The 14,030-nt window shown below is 39.0% G+C and overlaps 1 protein-coding gene across 1 annotated transcript in view; it reads left to right on the forward strand.

Moving 5' to 3' along the window:
- Positions 1–801: 801 nt before the first annotated feature.
- KLHL42 (kelch like family member 42) overlaps positions 802–14,030 on the forward strand; it is a 365,428-nt gene continuing 352,199 nt past the window's right edge. Inside the window, exons 1-2 of the mRNA XM_044088196.1 lie at positions 802–989; positions 1,227–2,111. Of these exons, the coding sequence (XP_043944131.1) occupies positions 1,348–2,111 (764 nt within the window). The 5' untranslated portion in view covers positions 802–989; positions 1,227–1,347. The remainder of the gene's footprint in view (positions 990–1,226; positions 2,112–14,030) is intronic.

Consider the following 14,030-nt stretch of genomic DNA (forward strand, 5'->3'; position numbering starts at 1 on the left):
TTTGCCTGGCATACAAGGCATCCCTGGGCACTGTTTTGATGTCTTTTGCACATTCGCTAAACAAACAGCATCAGAACATCTATATTAAAGGACCTAAATTTCTCTTGCAACATAAATAGAACATATCAGAGAGACAGGCGTGTTTCCCAAATAATTCTTATTCTCTGGAACAGGCTCTTTGTCCATGTGAAGCAGAGTTTCTCCCTATCTCCATTGAAACGCAACTCAGACCAAAGGATGGATAATCAGAAATTCACCTTTGATTGGGCTCTTGCGTCTATGGTGGACAGAGGCAGTCAGGAAATAACCCATTATAAAGCAGAATTGTGGGTCACACCTGGGATCCATGGTTAGGCTTTTAAGTCCCTTGTGGTCCTTATCCTAGTATACACTTATCAATGTAAATGATCCCAAAAAATAAAGCTTACTCTTGTAAAACTTGAGTTGTCTCTATTGTTTCATATAGTATTAGAATACTTCAAAAACAGAATAATTGTGCAACTATTACAGGAAACTGGGATTTTTTTTTTCCTAAAAATCTCTGGACATATTGCCACTTTTCGTGTTTTTTCGCAGGGCACAACTTCCCAAGTAGACAACAGTAAAAACAAGCGCCCCTCTGTATAGCCAACAGCATTAAATGCTAGTTAGCCACTTAGTTCTGCCGTTGAGTAAAGTTCAAACAGCTTTTAAAAGCTGCGTTACCGTGTGCCCCTGTATTTTGCCAGGTGGCACTTACCCTGTTATTCCCTAACCAATATCAACAGGAATTAGAGGTGCTGTGTTTTCTCGCGTTGAAAATATGCATAACTATCTTTCCTGATTTCGAAGAGTAACCACTACAATCCATGCCAACAGTACAAACTCCTAACAATTACTTCTTTACAGCAACTGCACTAGGATGGCGCGCTCCTTATGTCTTTTTTCCTTGTTAGTTCCAATTCGTTAATTTAGCGGAACAGGAAGTGACAACACCAAAAGTGTAGTAGGTAAATATTTAGCTTTTCGTAAATTGTAATGTATTTCAGTTTCTGTTTAACGAAAGTGCTCTCAAAATACTTACAAACATTTTTTCTAGTAAATAATATATTGTTTTAGTCAAAGCTACTGATAGTGTAATGTATGAATCAAATGCTTAAGCTGTTCTGTTCACTAAAACCAGATTTGGGAATCCCTTAGAGATGGTAGTAGGACTCAGACATCTCCTTTTTTGGCTTGTTTTTCAGAGATATTCTGCAGTTATAGAACGTGACCCATGTAAAGAACTGTCTGAAGAATAAATGACAGAACGCTTTGTAAAATAATTTGTTACCTTGGGATGCTGACATTGCCTCGCTTGATTAAACCATGTCTGCTGACGAGATAATTTCAATTAATATAGAAGACAAGACTTATAACGTAAGCAAAAGTAAACTGATAGAAAAAAGTGATTATTTTAAAGCGCTTTATAGTTCAGGGATGAAGGAGTCGTCGGAAGGCGTGGTTCAGTTGCAGGGATTAAGCGTCAGCGGTATTGAATTGATTATTGGCTTTATTAATACATCTACAATACAGATCAATAACGAAACATTAGAGGATTTGATAGAAACTGCATCGTTCTTACAAGTTACTTCTGTTCTAAATCGCATTCTTTCCGAAGTCCGATTAGATAATTGTGTAGAACTTTATAAACTTTCTGATGTTTATGGTATCCATGACCTAAGGATTGCTTGTATGAAGTACATGACATGTCACTTCCATCCAGTACTCAAGAGACCAGAATTTAATCTTTTGCCGAACTCTTTTAAGCAGCAAATTCGAGATATGAGGATGACGGGCAATGCAACCCTTGTGGCTATTGGGGACTTTACCCCTACGTCCTCTGAACTTGCTCATCAAAGTGAACCATGGTCCATGCTCAAGTACGATGAAGTTATGCAAAGGTGGTTTCCATTAGCTAATACTCTCCCTACAAATATGATTAATGTTAGAGGGTATTCATCAGCAGTTTTAGACAATTATTTGTTTATAGTTGGTGGGTATAGAATGACCAGCCAGGAAATTGCTGCAGCTCACTGTTATAATCCCTGTAAAAATGAGTGGAACCAGATTGCTCCAATGAACCAGAAAAGGTAAGTGTATATTTATTGTTCAAACAACTACTTTTTAACCATTGTTTAAACATTGCTGTCTTAGTTTTGTAAAGAGCTACCTGTGTGAAAACAGTGGATCAGTGAATGGCTATCTGACTTGCAAAAGGTATACCAGGGTTCAAACATTACTACACTACATTGCAAATGAATTTACGTAGAAAAGTGAAAAGATAATTCATGTGTCATCATGAACTAACCGTTCACGTTTAGTAGTGCTGTGATCAAAAGGCAACAATTGTGATGTAAAGTAAGATAGAGATCTGTACACAACCCCCTTTTCCCATTTTTGCACATGGAGTTGTGGTGTCACATCAACAGTGACAATCATCTAGATTAAAGGTTCACACCATCAGGTGGTTAGCCCTGCCAGTTGTTCTTCCAAACCACACACACTAATACCTGTTGCCAATTTAGCGTGTCCGATCCATCTATTGCATGTCTTTGGAATGTAGGAGGAAACCAGAGACCATGGCAAACCTCCACAGAACACTGGTAGGACATGCAGACTCTGCACAGAATGCACCCCAGTAGAGAATCAAACGTGTGAGCGTCTTGCTATGAGGCAACGGTGGTGTCTGCTGTGCCAAAGCATTTTGGGACATGAGGTTTGGACAAGACTGCAGTCAGACTTGGCCTGTTGGGCATGTACTTTTCTGGAGTAAAAGTCAATACCAAAGGGCTCTGGCTGACTAACTTTGCAGATGACTGCAAGCTAGCAGCAGTTATTGAATCCCCAAAGGACTTGGCCATCCTACAGGAAGGCTTGTCACAAATAAGTAACTTGTGCCAAAATCATGGCCCGAAACTAAATGTAAACAATCATTATTGTATCATATGGGAAGAACTACCACATTAACAATGTGCCCCTAAAAGGTGACACAGTTGTTTGGGATTTGGGAGTTTTTTTTTTTTTTTTTACAAAATAAAGGCCTTCAGTATTGCACAGCTTGTAAACAAAGGGTTTGTGTCTACATGTAATGATGTCACAGCCCCCCCCCCTTACTCAGACCTCATTTAGGCCAATCATTGACTATTGGCATAATGTCTGTCTGGACACATGCACAACTGAAATGCCCTAAGAGGTACCTCACTAAAAGGGTATAAGGCCTAAACAGCATGCCCTGCATGGACTGACTTAAAGCCCTTTCACTATACTCTGTTTTCTACAGACTATTAAGAGGTGACCTGTGTCTGGCATACAAGGCATTCTCCAACCCAATACTGATGGATTTACTGCATGTCAGCTAGTCAAATGGCATCAGTAATCCGAAACATTAACAGAAAAGTTTGGAGGCACAGGTATATCTCGCAAAGAATAGTGATACTTTGGAACAGTCTTCTCATCCACAACAGAGTTCATCCTTGTCCATATTCAAGGGCAACTTAGAGCTGTGGATGGGAAACAGAAAATTTACCTCTGGACTAACCCCTGTACTAGTAATGGACAGAGGCAGCTCCTAAATACGTTTTCCCATGCATGGGTCCCCTCAAATTGTCTATGGTATGATTCCCATTTTTCTCTTTAGGGATAATATATTATTGACCATGGGATGAGTTAGGCCAGAGTGTAAATTGTATAGGTTAATTCGAGCACAAAAAGAGAAACTGGCTAGGCTTAAAAATGGCCTGAAAGGCAGCTACGCAGGTACTTACTTGTGAACTTATAGGTAGAATGCACTGATAGTGTGGAATTACCTAGAAATAAAATTTACTGATCGTGTGGGGTCAGCACCAGTATCATTATGTAAAAGATGTAAAGCTGCTCTGTAGAGGTGTCTTTTAGTATTATTGAGAAAGAGAGGAAGGATAAATGAGTGGGAAATTTCTAACTAGATTGAATATGATAAGGTTCACAGCCCAAGTAAAGAAATTAATAAATTGGTAGAGTAAGTTGAAGAACATTTGTTGAAACATCATAAAGGATGGGAGAAAGCAGAATTGTATAGTAGCTGACTGATTTGCAGATTAAAGTCGGTATCACTTGGCACATTTTATGTGCACACCTAGTTTAAAGAAACTTTCTCCCAGAAAAGTCAGAACTAGTGCTTGTGAAGTCAGCATGTTGGTGATGATACTAGAAAACCATATAATTAAGTGGGCAATTTTGTGGTAGTGAAAAAAGTTAGCTGGCATAAAGGTTAAGGTCTTCGGCTCCCAAGTATGAAGTACAGGATTAGATCTTAACCTCAAGAAAATGCCTATGTGGAGTTCACATGTTCTCCCCATATCTCTGTGGGGTCACTCTCACCTCCCCAAACTTGATTAGTGTTTCCACCTCAAACTCACTCAGAAAAACTGAATGGAGTAGTAGGTAGCAGCACATACTCCAGCTGTTGCCTATCGGTGAACAGTTGTGTAGGCCTACTGCTTGTGCACCAAGTGTACACAGTATCATCTAGATGAGAGAACATAGATCACAAGCCATGTTAGGGTTAGCCATTTTATGGTGTAAAAACTGGCTGTTGGTGATTTGGTCAAATTGACTGTCGCCAAAAATAGGCATAGGTATTTACTTGTGATAAGTGAGTTCAGGGCTTGACCTACACCAGGGATCCATGCTAATGGTGATAGGGGCCTGTGTGCCTCTGTTGGCCAGTGTATGCCCTCTATAAAGCCCTGCAACCCTGAGTCAGCTACCAGCTGCTGGTGTCCCTTTGCCCAGCTAGGTCACCTGCAGTAGTTCTCTTGAGAGAAAGCTGGATTTTACAGTCAGCCTGGCAAACTACAACTAAAAATTGTTAAATTGATTACAAGTGCACTGACAGGATGCAGCTTGGAAGTGGGTAACATATGGTAAGTAGAAGACTGAATATTTTGTATATCCAAAAGACAGTGTGGAATGGCAGTGCTCCAGAAGCCACTTATTTGGGGATCCAGAAACTACTACTCAGGAGTAGGACAGAGTAGAAATGGTGTGGGAATGGCGGTGAGGGGAAAATCTTCAAAAGACAGTGAGGGATGTCATTAGAATTAGTGGTACACTTATGGCAGTCAGACTCCAATCTAAAGATAGGATAGTGTTCATAATCTCAGCTGATGCCATGTACCAGGGCTGAGATAGCAAGGAAAACAGTGCATTCAGGCAGAAGTTGCAGGATGTGCTAGATAAAGCAAGACTGCAGCATGGATTCATGTTGAAAATGGGAATCTGAGTGCTCATATTGGGACAGATAGAACAGAGTATAAGGACTGTTTGTATCCACATGTGTAGGGTAACAGGAAAAAAGGGCAGGCCTTTCTACAATTCTGCTCTGCAAAAGGCTTGATGTTGGCACACATGGATCAGCAAGAGAGACAGTCACAACATTGCATACAAGACTGGAAAACATGCAACCCTGATAGATTTTTTTTCTTAGTAAACAAAGGGTTAGAATAAGAGAATGCAAAGTCAACCCCAGTAAAACAGTTGACCCAAGCATAATCCACTGGTGGCCATAACTGGCTACAAGCATTGGTTAGAGAAGGCTCTCTAAGGTCAACAGAGACTAGGCTGAAGACCTGAAAGTTGACTGCAGTGAAAGTACAAGAGTTAAAAATATTTAGGGTTGTAACACTTCTGGAAGAAGAGGAAATGGGCAGTGTTGAAGAAGAATGGCAATTCAGTGAAGACTGTAGAACACATATATGGCTGAGGTACAGAAACCTGGTCAGTGAAGGCAGAAGAGTTGAGAAAGCTAGAAGTGATGGAGTAGAAGTGCCTGAGATGGGTGGTAGGATGTACACTGTGGGACAGAGGAAGGAATTTGGACATTAGTGCAGAATACAGAGTAGCTCCAGCTGAAGCAAAGATCATAGAAAACTAAGATGGTTCTGGTATATGTGCAAGAAAGCAGAAGATGATTTGGTGAAGAAGATTTTGACAGGAAGAGGTAAGATGTAATGAGGACGGCCAGCAAATAGATAGATAGATTGTGTGAGAGAAGATCTGCGTCAGTCAGGCAGGACTGTCAAAAAGATCTGCGTCAGTCAGGCAGGACTGTCAAAGAAAGTAGGAGAGCAACATTGAATCGAGGTTGATACAACACCCCAACCCCATGTAGATAATGGGTAAATGAGATTGTGGCAAAACTGTAGCACTAATAAGGTAACATTCATGGAAGTGGTGTAGTGTTACCCTAGAGTAATATACAGACATAAAATATTTGATTATTGGCTGTCACATTTTTATGCGTGGTCCTCATAGTAACCTTGTAATATCGCTACCATATTGCATCTCATGGGAGTGCAAATCGGTTATCTTTGCAAGAGGAAACAAGGAAATACCTGAGGTCTGATTTTGTTTGTAAAATTTTGAAGTACAGAATTCCCTAAAGTTAAGCTGTCTTCTATACCAGTGAGCAGCAATATGTCAATGTGGCATAACAATATCACATTTCATGCTTCATAACGTGTAAAGCTCTGTCCATCCACTCTTGTTTTCTAACCGCAAACTGCAGTCATTTGTAATAACACTATCTTTAGCCAGTTTTCATATGTCTGACCTCTCATTATGGACAGTGTCTGTCCATGAGTAAATAAAGCAATCCTCAGTTTTTTTTTTGTAATAAGAAAAACTGTTCATTGACATTTCTCTCATCTGTATCTAATGTTCCTGTACAGAGACAGCATCCTGTGGTCCTCCACTTTCTTATATTCAGTGCTGAGAGCTGCAGAAACATATCTTTAAGTCTTAATCATGTCAGAAACTAGGGTATAGCCCAGCAAGTTTGTTAGTTCCATTTTATTTAAAGGGTATTTCGAGTGTCAGTTGCTTGACTGTTTCTTAATATGGATCACTTAAATTTTCCACATGCCATTTTTGAGGCCTTGTTACAAAAAAATCTGCAATTTTCTCTCCAGAATTCCATTGCAGAAGTTGACTTTTATGTATGTATGTACGTATGTATTTATTTATATTTGTTTATTGTGGTAGTGCACTGGCCAGTGTTGACCAATTTCAAGTTCAGCCTAGGTGAAGTACAAAACATCTGAAAAACAAGAATTGCAGAAATGTAAGCAACAGCAGCCTAGTTCAGACTAATTACATAGAAAAAATGAATTTATACATTCTAGTGAACAAACAGTGCAGTGTACAATCAAGCAGAATGTAATTACATACATTAGTTTCTAAAGTGGGTCAGTCTTTAATGAGTCTTAAGAGAGGAGGAGGACAGACTCAGAAAATAGATAAGTTAGGTATATTTGGCTTGGATGAAGAAGTACTATTTGAGTTGCATTCTGAATTTGGAATAATGTCAATGGGGAGTGTTTGCCAGAGATTAGGTGTCTGTGAGGAGAATGCACGTGCAGTGCTGTAAAGTTTGGTCCTAGGGGTAATGGAAGTTGTCAAGCACAGTGCTGTAAAGTTTTGTTCTAAGGGTGAGAGTTGGTGTGGCTTTGAGTAGTGTCTCAGGTTGTACAAGAATTTTTTTTTTCTTGAAGTTGGAGTAGTTTATAGAGTTGGCATCGTAAAAATAGGTTAGATCTTTGTTTTGTGGGTAGCCATTTTCTACAGTGATGCTTACAGAGAAGTGAGTTTGTAATGATTTGGCAGATGCTGTTAGAGATGGACTGTGGCATTTTTTTTCTTGGAGGCATTGGGAGCCCATGTTCCAGTTGAGAAAGAAGAACTCCTTTGTCAATGGCTGCTCTAGCTGGTTAGGATAGAAAAGGTGAGATTTTTTTGGCGCTGAAGAGGAGGGAGTTTATCTTGGCTTTCACTTTGTGTGGAAATATGACTGATCAAGCCCACAGTCTAGATAATTGAAGATGGAGGTTGTCTCTGTGAAATGGTGCTATACGTCAGCAATTGTTATAAAGAGTCAAGTGCTTGGTGAATTTTCTGTAGAGTTCCAAAAGCGTAGTTTTGGTCTTGGTGGGGTTGACAAGTAGTTTATGGATTATGAACCAGTGGTGGAGCTCATGTAAGTCTGACTGGAGTTGGCATTGAGTGTTGGTGTGAGAATGACCTGATGAGAAAATGACCATGCCGTCAGCATAGAAGGTAAGTGGGAGGTGGAGGAGGTCACAAGGAAGTTTGTTAATTGATGTGATTCACACTGTGTGTGTGAAATCTCCCTTGTGATGCCAAATTGGTTGAGAAGTATTCTGAAACATTGGTCCAAGATTATTGTGAATTGCTGTAGTTATTGGGCTGTATTCGACAAAACTGTAAAAAAATATTAATGAAGTTAGAATTTTATTTGAACTGTTAAAAATTGCCATGTTTTTGCAGACCATGTCATAATTGTGACAAACATTTTCTCAGGCTAGGATTAGGGTAATACAGAAAATAAATATCAAGATGGCTGTCAAAATGGCAGCTCTACTTGTCAATTGCAAAAAAGCACAAATTGGAAGGAAAGACACAACTTATTAATATGTTTTAAAAAATACATTTCAAACAAACTAGTGTAAGCATGTTGATACCACTAACTATACTTTGTCAGACTGGTTCAGGTCTATAACACCAAGCCTTAAATACCCAAAACCTCACGTGCCAAGTATTCAGTTAAGACCTTTTATCAGTTGTAATAAAACAAAAAAAAAATAATAAAACTCTGTTATTTAACCGTAATGACAAACCAGTCTGAATCTCATTTATAAGGTGAAAGTGCTTATGCTGGCTCTTTGAAAGTGCCTTAGTGAAGATGCTTTTCCTTCCATTTTATGATTTGGTTTTTAGGTGTACTTCATGGGTATAGTTGCCCAGGTGGGTTTAATTTTATTTTTTTATTTTTTTTCATTGAAACTCTCAGTGGAAGAATATGAATGGGTTAAACCACCCAGAAGCTGGATTGCACTAATGAATTGTTCACAGAGATCCTGCTTTTGTTTTATTCAAGGAATACTGTTGAAGATATTATTCCTCTCTTTGATATGATCACTGCAATTAATACATCTGGATTTAATTGCACAACTCAGTTTGTCCACAAGGGCAGGATGACAGGATTTTTTGACAATCAAGGAGAAGATTTGACACTTGGAGCTTTGGAAAAGGACCTTCAGAAATTGAAGGTAAAGTACTGGGACACCTCTTTCAGCCAGTCTAAAAGTGGAAAGATTTCAGCATGGGTTTAATGTAAATAATGATTTAAAGGCTTAGGAATACTGTCTTAAAGAATGTGATAAAATTAAAGAGAAAGATTGTATTCGGTTAATGTGCTTCGTTAAAAACATCTGTTACAGCAAAAAATTATAAGAATATTGATGTTATTTTCATTAGATTAAATCAGCTTAAGTCTGACGACATGCTGACAAGCAAACTTGAATCACCTTTTGAAAATCTTAATAGCAACTAATCTAGGAATGAAAAAAAAATATTCACTGAGGATTACAATGATTATCTGCATAAATATGTGGGGTCGAATGCCCTTGGACGTTTTAATATGAGTCATTAGTCTGAGTTATGTTTTAGAGATGGACCTCAAATTGAAACCTTCATTCTCCAAGATAACAGTAAGTGATGGCTCCAACAGGTCCACACCTATTAAGTTGGATGAGTTTATTTCAGAAAATATCCAACCAAAAGCCTTGTCGGCTAAAGTTTGTCTTGCACGCCAAATATGACAGTTCTCTAATCAGCTGTGGAGGCAATAACAAGAATCAGAGCCAGTGATGATGAAGAGGGATGTCTGACACATACAGTGGAGATGGAAGCAACAACAGTAAATCACCAATAGAAGAACAGGTTTCAACAACAAGGATGGTAGAGTATGTTTCAACTACAGAAAGGGTTTTACTTTGTCTATACATTTGTAATCTTCAAAGGAAACAAACGTGCTTTCAAAAGGTTTATGATTTTTACCTGCCAAGTGGACTTCATTGGCTGGTGTGATAAATTAATTTGCTAAAACAGTTTACTTTGAAGTTCAACAGAGTGTTCTTTTTTGATAAGTTTGTTTGGCAATAGAAATATATTAATAAGCTTAAGTATTGTAATTCTCCATTGTTAGATTCAGTCAGTATTTAAGAATTTGTGTGAACTGTAATTTAGAGCTAATTTTTCAATTCTTGTTAAACACAATTATTTTAATTAAATGCAAAAAGAAAGAACAGCCTAACTAAGTTGGAGAAACAAATATAAGTTAAGAATAATTAAAGCTGATTAATGGACAATAGGGATTATGAAACAACAATGCTTGAACTGCTTAATGATATCAATTTTTTATTGTGAATTTAATAGTCCATTCATAAATTTAGCCTATAAAGAAGTTGATAGTTTTAGTAGTATTGCTGTTAAAGACAGCTACATTACAAGTACTATCAAATATTTTCTGCCTCTCTCCAAATATTAGATTTCAGTAAGTGTCACTCACAGACACCTTTCTACTCCATAGTGGATTCAAGACCAAATCTTTTGCAGTTTTGTTTGAAAAGTCAGTAGTTAAAAACATACTTCCTTTTATTTTCGATTCTTCTGCTCTTACTCACAAATGTGCTTTTTTAAGGGAATAACACCGTAGTTACAGGGGATCATTAAAAACCTCTAAACTGTGATACCACATAAGTGAGTCGGTGTATAGATCAAAGATTACTTGACTCCGTTTTCCATGTTTTCTGAATATTTAATTCATTTTTGTACACTGAAAATATTTTTAAACAAAAAGGAGTCACTATTTGGAATGCAGTGGCCTCAGTTATGCAAGTACTGTAGTGGTAAAATGTTTTATGCATGTACATACCATATTTTTAAAAGGTTTAAAGTTTATCCTTGTGTTATTGATGCATAATATTTTGTTTGGTTAGGGAGGAAATTACCTTGTTTTGTGTTATTTTTTTTTAAATTCCTCTACCTTGTTTTTAAAATTTTATTTTATTACTAATTTAGAACATATTAATATTTTACATGTTGTTCCCAAAGATCTAGTCATCTACTCTTTTATCATCACAACACTTCAGAAGAAAGTGACAGTAATTCATATATGCAGTTTTCTAGCATGCATCTGACATAATAGGTCAGACAATTGGCTGATAGATTCGCTGTGGGTGCCAGTATCTTTTTTTATGATGAGAATTCTGGAGGAAAACAAAATCTTGCAGTGTGTTACAGAAGTCAGTTGGTTAATGACTTAGAAAGAGGAGTGCCTAGAAGGTACAGCCTGTGTAAACCTTTGGTTTTGGATTCAGATGTCACAGATTTTGGTAGAACAGAGGTTCCTGATGTCTAAAGTACATTATGTACTTGCATAGAGCTTAGATACACCAGGCATTATAGATGTATTTGAAAATTGAAAAATATTATTAGTTGTTTCTGATATCAGCAGTCTTGTTGAAGTACCAGTTATTGTTAGCTTGAATGACTTTAGTTGTAGTAGTAAGCAGGATACTATTGGAAACTTAAACTTTGTAACATTTTTGCATGTAGTTCATGCAAGCAGTGTGGCTTATGATTTAAAACAAAAAAAGAGAATTTTCTATAGAGCTGTTATAACGTTTCTGGCTATTTTAATTGTAGGTCCAGAAATTTAGTCTCTGTGGCTGAATGTATGGCTTTTGATGCATTTTAGACTATATATAATTCTTCTTCTTCTTTCGGTTGCTCCCATTAAGGGTCGCCACAGCAGATCAACTGTTTCCATTTCTTCCTGTCCTCTGCATCTTGCTCTGTCACACCAACCACCTGCATGTCCTCACTCAACACATCCATAAACCTTATCTTAGGCTTTCCTCTTTTCCTGTTACCTGGCAGCTTCATCCTTAGCATCTTTTTCCCAATATACTCTGCATCCCTCCTCAGCACATGTCCAAACCAACATAATCTTGCCTCTCTGGCTTTGTCCCCAAACCTTCCAACTTGGGCTGACCCTCTAATATACTTATTCCTAATCCTGTCCATCCTCGTCACACCCAGTGCAAATCTTAACATCTTCAACTCTGCCACGTCAAGCTCTGACTCCTGCCTTTTTGTCAATGCCACTGTCTCCCAACCCATATAACATAGCTGGTCTCACTACCATCTTGTAGACCTTCCCTTGCACTCTTACTGGTACTCGTCTGTCACAAATCACTCCTGACATTCTTCTCCACCCACTCCATCCTGCCTGTACTCTCTTCTTCACCTCTCTTCCACACTCACCATTACTCTGAACTGTTGATCCCAAGTACTTAAACTCATCCACCTTTGCCACCTCTACTCCCTGCATCCTCACCATTCCTCTATCCTCCCTCTCATTCACACACATATATTCTGTCTTAGTCCTGCCGACCTTCATTCCTCTTCTCTCTAGATCATATCTACCTCTCCAGGGTCTCCTCCACCTGTTCCCTACTCTTACTACAGATCACAATGTCATCTGCAAACATCATAGTCCACGGGGACTCTTGTCTGATCTTGTCTGTCAATCTGTCCATCACCATTGCAAATAAAAAAAGGGCTCAGAGCTGATCCTTGATGTAATCCCACCTTCACCTTAAACACATCCGTCACTCCCACCGCAGACCTCACCGCTGTCACACTACCCTCGTACATATCCCGTACCACTCTTATATACTTCTCTGACACTCCCGACTTCCTCATACAATACCACAACTCCTCTCTAGGCACCCTGTCATATACTTTCTCTAAAGCCACAAAGACATAATGCAACTACTTCTGACCTTCTCTGTACTTCTCCATCAACACTCTCAGAGCAAACATCGCATCTGTAGTGCTCTTTCCTGGCATGAAACCATACTGCTGATCATTAATTATCACCTCACTTCTTAACCTAGCTTCCACTACTCTTTCCCATAACTTCATGCTGTGACTGATCAGTTTAATCCCTCTGTAGTTACTACAGCTGTGCACATCACCCTTATTCTTAAAAATCGGTACCAAAACACTTTTTCTCCATTCCTCAGACATCCTCTCACTTTCCAAGATTTCATTAAACAATCTAGTTAAAAACTCCACTGCCATTTCACCTAAACACCTCCATGCTTCCACAGGTACGTCATCTGGACCAACAGCCTTTCCGTTCTTCATCCTCTTCATAGCTATCCTTACTTCCTCCTTGTTAATCCACTGCACTTCATGATTCACTATCTGCACATCATGCAACCTTCTCTCCCTCTCATTCTCTTCATTCATCAACCCCTCAAAAGTACTCTTTCCATCTGCTCACACACACTCCTCACTTGTGAGTACGTTTCCCCCATTATCCTTCATCACCCTTACCTGTTGCACATCTTTACTAGCTCGGTCCCTCTGTCTAGCCATTCAGTGCAGGTCCTTTTCTCTCTCCTTAGTGTCCAACCCTTTATACAACTCTTCAAACGCCTTATCCTTACCCTTCACCACCTCTCTCTTTGCCATGCACCTCATCTTCTTATACTCTTGCCTACTTTCTTCATCTCTTTGACAATCCCACTTCTTCTTCTCCAACCTCTTTCTCTGTATACTCTCCTGTACTTCTTCATTCCACCACCAGGTCTCCTTGTCCTCCTTCTATTTCCAGATGTCACACCAACCACCTTTCTAGCCATCTCTCTTACTAGCTCTGCTGCAGTTACCCAGCTAATCGGTAACTCTTCACTGCCACCCAGTGCCTGTCTTAACTCTTCCCTGAACATCACCTCACAATTACCCATTTTCAATTTTCACCATTTGATCCTTGGTGCTGCCCTCACACTCATCCCGTCTCTTCTTGATCACCAATGTCATCCTACAAACCACCATCCTGTGCTGCCTAACTACACTTTCCCCTGCCACCACTTTACAGTCTCCAATCTCCTTCAGACTGGACTTCTACATAAGATATAATCCACCTGTGTGCATCTTCCTCCACTCTTGTATGTCACCCTGTGCTCCTCCCTCTTGTTAAAATATGTATTCATCACAGCCATGTCCATCCTTTTCACAAAATCTACTACCATCTGACCTTCTGCATTCCTTTGCTTAACACCATACCTACCCATCACTTCCTCATCCCCTCTGTT

This window comes from Protopterus annectens, chromosome 11.part0 (assembly GCF_019279795.1).
Source record: "Protopterus annectens isolate FY-2018-M chromosome 11.part0, PAN1.0, whole genome shotgun sequence".
In the NCBI taxonomy this organism is placed as follows: domain Eukaryota; kingdom Metazoa; phylum Chordata; order Ceratodontiformes; family Protopteridae; genus Protopterus; species Protopterus annectens.